This window comes from Mus pahari, chromosome 16 (genome assembly GCF_900095145.1).
Source record: "Mus pahari chromosome 16, PAHARI_EIJ_v1.1, whole genome shotgun sequence".
Classification (NCBI taxonomy): domain Eukaryota; kingdom Metazoa; phylum Chordata; class Mammalia; order Rodentia; family Muridae; genus Mus; species Mus pahari.
Genome location: NC_034605.1, coordinates 25,842,154 through 25,849,707, shown reverse-complemented (window position 1 = coordinate 25,849,707; position 7,554 = coordinate 25,842,154). Strand labels below are relative to the sequence as shown.

At 40.1% G+C, this 7,554-nt stretch overlaps 1 protein-coding gene across 1 annotated transcript; it reads right to left on the bottom strand.

Moving 5' to 3' along the window:
* Positions 1-5,756: 5,756 nt before the first annotated feature.
* On the bottom strand, positions 5,757-6,653 carry LOC110334132 (putative vomeronasal receptor-like protein 4). Its single transcript, XM_021215987.1, has one exon. The coding sequence runs from the start codon at positions 6,651-6,653 to the stop codon at positions 5,757-5,759; it is 897 nt and encodes a 298-aa protein (XP_021071646.1).
* Positions 6,654-7,554: the final 901 nt, after the last annotated feature.

The window sequence follows — 7,554 nt, the reverse complement described above, 5'->3', positions numbered from 1 at the left end:
GGATTAACAGATCCACTCTTGAAGGGTCTTGGAGGATGGACTTCTTCTCAGGCCTGGATCCCTCCTCCTGTGCTTCCTTCTTCCTGAAGATCAGACCCTGTGAGGCGTGTCTTGGGGCGTGTCATAGATAGACTTTTATCTATGAGGGGGGTCCTCCACTAGATTCTTCCAGGTAACTATACAGGGCACTTAGTCTGGGTGCTCGAGGGATCCTGGCCTAAAGACTCTCTACTGCTTTGATCACCTGCAAGTCGAAGTTCCCTACGGGTGGCCACCCTACTCTGAAGGTGAGCTGCCACAGACTACCCCAGTCGGGTATGGGGGGGTCCCTGGAATGAGGGTCCTTGAAGCTAGATGGGTAAGGATTTGGTGGTGACAAACAGAAACAAACACAGAGGCAGTTTGAATCTCAGTGTACTTTGCAGCTCTCAAGCAGGGGATTTTCTACATTTAAAAAAAAAAAAAAACCCAAACATTACATCTCTTAGAAACTATATACATTGAAACAATTACAAATACCAACAAAAACCATTTGGCACAGTAAAGCACAAATATCATCCAAGCATTACAATTTTGAAACTAAATATTCAGTGAATCACAAATAGAACAGGTAACATCATTATAAATGATCAAAATATAACAATTCTAATATTCTAGTATTCAGTGGGGGCTGTCGTCCAAGGCTAGTGGCATATTTCTAGAAGCAGGTCAATAAATCTTTAATGGTCAGTGCTCTTAACTGCTGAACTAACTCTCCAGTTCCATGGTCAATTATTATTTAACATCTAGTGCCTAAATTTTTATAAATCTTCAATGNATAAATTTAAACTATTTTAATTCTCTCTAATTAAGGCTTTCTTCAACATATACCAAAATCCACCTCCGATGACATATGTGTAGCCATATGAAATTTTATTGCTGAGAAAGTTTTTACCTATCATAATAATTTTGTAAATGATGTAGAAAGCAAAGCGTTGGTTTGCCTGGAGATAAGCTCATGTTAGTGGCCCCATCTCTAGGGATGGTTTCTTACCCATTATTCTCGCTTAAGATCTTGGCCTACACTACCAGGAACATGTAAATAAGAAAAGGAATAAGAGAAAAAAAACAGATAGATTGCCATGAGAACTACAGCTCAATATTTTTTTCTCCTGCAAAGAGTTCCACAACAGGTTCCAGGAGGCCTCCGCCTTTTGAGGTCAATCTCCTCAGTCTGTGGAACTTGTCACACAGGTCCTACTGGAGGTGGTGTGACATCTCTCCCCTTTTTTTATTTTTTAACTGAAGCTCATTAAATATCTCTTTTGGCTATAGAAATGAAGGAAAAGACTAGTCAGAAGATGACTGGAAAAATAAGGAGAAGAATTATTATTCTTGTAGCCATGGTGACAAAAATGATCCAATGTAGCCAACTAACAGTGTTTAATGACCATAAACCAAAGCTAATAGACTGAGCAAAATCTTCTATATCAGTAGATTCAACATGTGCTTTGCTCACAGCAGAGATTTAGGCTTGTAGTAGAGCCATATCAGGAGTTATATCATTGTCCTTCCAAATTCCCAACAAATGGTTTTTAGTAAAATTCCAATTATGACTGTCATTATAAGGTAATGGCATTACACATATGTACCGGAAGCTGGCATGGCACTCGGTAGAAAGCTGAACTTGCCTATTTTCCACTTCTTGTCTTAATGTCAAAATTACATCCTCTAAAGTATCAAATTTTACTTCTAAATTTTTATCTATAATTCATTGCCTTGCCAGTGTTAAAGAGACATTTGTGTTTAAGTCATCAACAAAATGTGCAGTCTTCACATCAGAGACTAAGGCGACTGTTGAGACTGTAAGTGAAGTAAGAGCGGCTGTTAAAGCACTAATGCGTAAAATTAAAGTTGCAATAAAACACTTTGGTCTAATTAGCTCATTAAGCATTTGTAAGGCTACATCATCAAACCAAACATTCTCTTTTAAATCTACAGGAAGCATAACATAAGAAGGTCTTTGTAATATCAAAATAACTAAATAATTCTCAATTGAAAAAGGAACGGCACAGTTAGCTAGAATACATTTGGAACAACTGACCTGATAAGGTCATTTTACTTTAATAATTTTTAAATCTGAGGACTGTCCAGTGAGTATACCATAAGGATAGTTTAGGCAAGATCTAATTGCCAAAGGAATGCTCTTAGATTCCTTAGGCTGTTTTTAAAGAACCATGTTAGTTGCAGCAAAAAGTCTAAATAACCCTGAAAAAAAAAAAACATTAGAAATATTACGTGAAAGAGAATGACTGACATAAATAGGTTCCACCTGTCCTGCGGTGAACCATGTATTAACATACTCTTTTGTAAATATATCAGGCCTACCTATAATCCATGAAAGAGCTGTAACTCATTAGTTAATTGTTTCCTATAATCATAAAATGGTGAGACTATGGAATAATCATAAATTTTTTCTTGAGTTTTCCAAGGATCATGAAGGATCGTGAAGACCAAAACCTAAACCCACGTTAAAGCCATCTTGGACTATCACCTGAAAGCAAGGATACCCACAATTTATCATTGTCCCGCTATTCTTGTGGACAAAATCATTATTGAAAGTTCCCACATTAATCTTTTACAATGTGGGGGACTCCAGGATCTATCTGGAGTATCAGAAAGAAAAGGCAACCCATGGGGGGTATTCCCTTTCAAGTAACACAGATTGGAGCAGAGTCTGACATTCCCTCATATTTAATTACAGAGGAAGTCAAATGGGGGGGGAATCAGCATGACCCCCTAGCAGCTCAGTATTATTAGTCATGACCCTGATGTGCACATTATCTCCCCAACCCACAAGATGAAGAAGTGGAAGATGGGGAACATAGGCCCAAAACGAGGTTGCAGAGGCATAGCATACCTGCATAGAAACTACAGCAAGCATAGCAAGAAACATATTTTCTGCTGATGGTGGTTTCCTGGTATTAGAGATTATTTGTTGTGCTCTCTGGGTGAGTTTCTTCAGTTGCCCCAAGTGGGTGGATCTATCCCTGTGGTAGATGACAATTCAGGAGGAGCCGAAGTCCCATGTGAAGAGGAGAGATCAAGCTTCTTCATTTTCTTCATTATTTCTTTTGCCTTCTTTTGCTTCTTTCTTTTCTGGGTTCTCAATAGAGGTTTTCTGGTGGAAGGGTCAAATAAGTCTGTCTGGGATCCAGATTGGGGTCTCTGCATTCTGTAGAAAAAAACACATGCATATCCTCTTCCCAAGGTAATTAATACATCTGTAAATACCAAGAGGGCATCAGAAATGGGTTCTGATGCTGTTTTAGAAAGAAAAATTATTTCTGTTTCTTCTACAAATTTTAATATAGGGTGTTGAGGTACATGATATTTGATTTGTTCCATATAATGGGCTAATGCAATTCTCCAATCATCTGCAGATTGAAGTAAATACTCCAATTGCTCCTTATTATAGGGAATAACAATTTCATGCATATCTTTGCTAAATAGCTCCCTGGATTTTAACCTCCCTTTAATAATTAATTGACTACACATAAAAGGATAAGAAGATACCAGTTTTACTTGAGTATGAGGGAGATAAATCCATTCTAACACTCCTTCTTGCCATAAACATGTAGTAGCAGTGTACAATGTTTTAATTTGAACTTCTTCCTCCGATTATAAGAGCAAAGGTGCCAGATGATAGTGGCCCTTTAAATCCTGAATCTACTAGTTGCACTCCCTCATAAAGAGAGAGTATATAATCTTTGTCTACTGTAAGATCTAATCCTACACTTACTGGTGTTGCTCTGGGTAAGCTTAAGATGTCAAACTCAGGGGACAGACGATTCAGCTTACTTTTACCTTCCCCTCTCTCTACTGTGCTTTTATAATTTTGTGTCAGAGGGCATGCCCCTCACCCCGTTTTTTGTCTCCTCATCTTTCAGAGGGGTTCCATTTATTTTTCAAATGCTTTCTCTTCTTACTCCGAGGACATAACCCCGGAGGTTGCTTTTTCTTATTTTTATTTTTTGACATCTGCTCTTCTTTTTTACAGTCGCGGCTCATATGTCCCTGCTGACCACAAGAAAAGTGTGAAACCTTTTGGTTTCTTCCTCCTTTTAAGGTCTGAACATAGGCACTAAAATGTTGCCCTTGCATTGCTGCAGCATAGGCCATACCTTGGACCACTGCTAGTGAGGCATCTATACATGCTTTAATGTAATATTACACAGTTCCTGTTTTTCTGATTGGTCTAATTAGTTCCTGGCAGAGAGCATTGGCATTTACCCATGCAAGCTGCTTTAATAATATGTCAGAGCCCTGAGAGAGAGGGAGCAGTGAGCCATTCAGAGAAGCAGAGAGTAACCAATTTTCCCTTCTTTACTACTACTGCCAAGGTTTTCCCTCCAGTGGTTGACTAGGATATTTAACGGGGTAGATTCAGTCTGTCCAATGTCCAAAACAACGTCATCAGTCTAAGTCCAAGAACATGAAATGAGATACCAGCAAACTAAAGAACATGAAATGAGATAGACAATAATTGTCCCCCATCTATATTATAAAACTTTAAGAATCTAGTTTATCTTAGCAAAAAGCAGCACTTCAGAGACCCACAGCCTCGCCTATCCCTTGCTTTAGTGTGGAGAGTTTCACTCTTGGATCTGGGAAGGAGTTCAGGGAGTCTTGGGTCCCCTCCAGGCCCAGTGCTCACCTGCAGAGAGAGCAGTTCAATCCCTCTACCTGAAAGTTCTGTTTGGATTTTTCTGTTTATCCTGGGGAGGAAGTTCAGTGGCTGAAAATTGGCAGTTTGGGTGAACAGTCCTTCATGGTCCTGCATCCCTTCAGTAGAGGCACTCACACCGCACAGAGCAGTCAGGAGCCTGCCTGGGTTGATTGTAGTGCAGTGTCTTGAGGATGTGGGGGTCGATGCAATTTCTTGACCCTCTGGGTCCTCCATGGCTGGATGCTGTGAGTTCTTGGCAGCACCAATGAATATTCTGCGGCTTTACAAGGATATACAACTTTGGCTTCACCAAGCAGATCCCCAGTGCTCCCTCAGCACTGTGGTTACCTCGTCTGTGGGACAACAGGGTACACCTGCATAGTGTAAGAAAGGATGGAGCCTAGGATTTAGTGGGTAAGAAGGTCTAGTGAACTCTGGGATGTAAAGTATAGGTCACTGCGAATGACCAGGAGCCAGAGGTGGAAGCTTGTGTGTTAACAATCTGTCAAAGAGGTATTTACACATCACTGTGCCAGTGAGGCCTGGCTAGAAGCATGGTCAAGCATGGTGCCTGCAATGGCACCAAGGGAGAGAGGCTGTTTCCCAGGCTCTATTGTGTTACTTTAAGGATTTACCTGGTTATAAGTGTCCTTCTGTGTCAACACTAGATTTCATAGCAGTTTGGGAACCCAGCTCTGTCATATAGTTATTGACCCCAAGCTCCAGTGACTTCAGTTGTCTCACTGTAGACTTCATTCTGCCCTGCAAGCTCAGCTCAGATAAGTCACCTCCTCACTTCCAGCTATGCTTTCTTGGTCTCATGCTCTGGCTTTGGGGCAAAAACTGAAATAGTGATTTGTGACAGTAGCCAGCATTTGGCATCCCAAGGCACCTCAAGGTCAGACTGTGCTACCTGCAGGTCACCATGTCTGCCTATGCTATCTAGAAAACATGTCCCCAATCCTAAAATTCATGAAGGTAAAGCTATTTTCAATATACGTACTTTTAACTCATAGAGAATAGCTATAGAATGTAATTTCAGCTCTTCTCAGTGAGCATGCAAGACATTAGGAGGATGGACATCTCTGCTGATCAGAACATAGGGGCTGAAACTAGCATAACCAAATTCTAAAAATACTTTAATATTTAGTAATGTAGAATCATGTGTCACTGTGAAACCTGTATAGAAAGAGAGAATAAAATCTATCCAATAGAAGAAAAGAAAACAGGCCATAAGGATGAGAACACTCCATGTAGCTCTGATTTCAGGAGGGGAGTTGTTTGCAAACCTGGAGCTGTGAAGGTAGAGGACACGCTTGTGGTGCTTATACAGATGGAGAGCCATGGACCCACTGCTCCAGCCCATGAGACTCTGAAAAATAACATCACGAAGAGTCATGAGAGAAAGGAAAAGCCATTTGATGATATGTCTGGATGGTAGCATATAGCAGTGGGCAATGAATGTTGCAGCTACGGACCTGTTCGAGCCACTGCCTGATTTGATGTAGGAGAGCAAGTTGGAGCTTATGAGAATATTAACAATCCAGAAAAGGAGGAGAAAGGGAAGAACTTGCCATGATGTCTGTGGTTTGAGCTTTGACCAAAGGGTAGTCCTGGGACTGATGGTGACAGCCTGAACCACACTGAGGAGACAGGTAGTGCAGATGGAGAGGCCCCGTGCCATCCTTGCAAGATAAACCATAGTTTTACAGCCAATATCTCCTAAGAAGTTTCTGAAATAAAACACTGTAACTATATCTGTGACTCCTGTGCTACAAATAATGATCAGATTAGAAAATGCCAAATGGATGAGAATAAGGTCTATCGGTCTTTTCTCAGTCCCCAAGGCAGAAGTGTACACATATCTCATGAATACTAAGATATTTCCTACAATTCCAGTTCCAGCTAGAGAAAGGAAGACTATTGCCTGAGTAATTTTATTCATCTTCTGATTTTATGTACAACACTAGGAAAAATCATCTAAGAAACACACATAATTCTTTATCTGGTTATTCTGATGAAAAGAATGGTCTCAACTCTGGAAACACACATGTTTATTTACTTTATGATGCCTGATCATTTATTTTTTTTCTTTACTTTCTTTGTTTTTTTTTTTCAGGGTGTCCTTTTTTTCTCCACTCCAATAGTAATGATGATGGCTATAATCAGGGCATAAACCTGATAGTTTCCAAATTTTCACAGTGATCATTCATTCCTCAAGTCATATGACCACCCTCTTCCCAGACAAAAGCTTAATATATGGCATCACTTTGGCACTTTTCAAGCCAATATAGTCCTGAGCACTGGTAGCACTGGCATGGTTCCTCTTCTTTTTCTCACCCAGTGTGAGCTCAGGCTACTGGGCTGTGTTTGTGTTTCATCCTGATTCTCTTCAGAGCCCCATGCAACCGTATGATTGTTGATGTTGAACTAATAAAATGTTGTTGCACTAGTAAAAACCTTGCAGCTTCTCAGAAAGTTTTGCTTGGTCAAGTGAACCAGGTTCTCAGATGAGATGATGTGGTTCTCCTCTTCCTAAGCCCTTTGTCCATAAATTATACAAAAGTTAGTGACTTAGTCAGGGTATGAAAGTCTAGATTAGTGGCATCAAGGTAGTACTAAGTGTGGTAAAATTGCATTCCCAATATTCATGGGTAGAGTTATACTGAAGGTTATTTTCTTTTGACATCTCTTAATCTTGTTATTACCCTTTCTTCTGGGAACACTTCCCCTAACAAAACTCTTAAGAAAACTGTTCTTATAGAGTTTTAACAAACGTATGTCCTCCTGATTGTTTTGAAGTTAGTTCAATCTATTCATACCTTCTGTCAGAAATGCCCCAGCCT

Excerpts from the sequence above, each read along its gene's own strand:
- LOC110334132 (XM_021215987.1), bottom strand. The coding sequence starts at position 6,653 with ATGAATAAAATTACTCAGGCAATAGTCTTCCTTTCTCTAGCTGGAACT.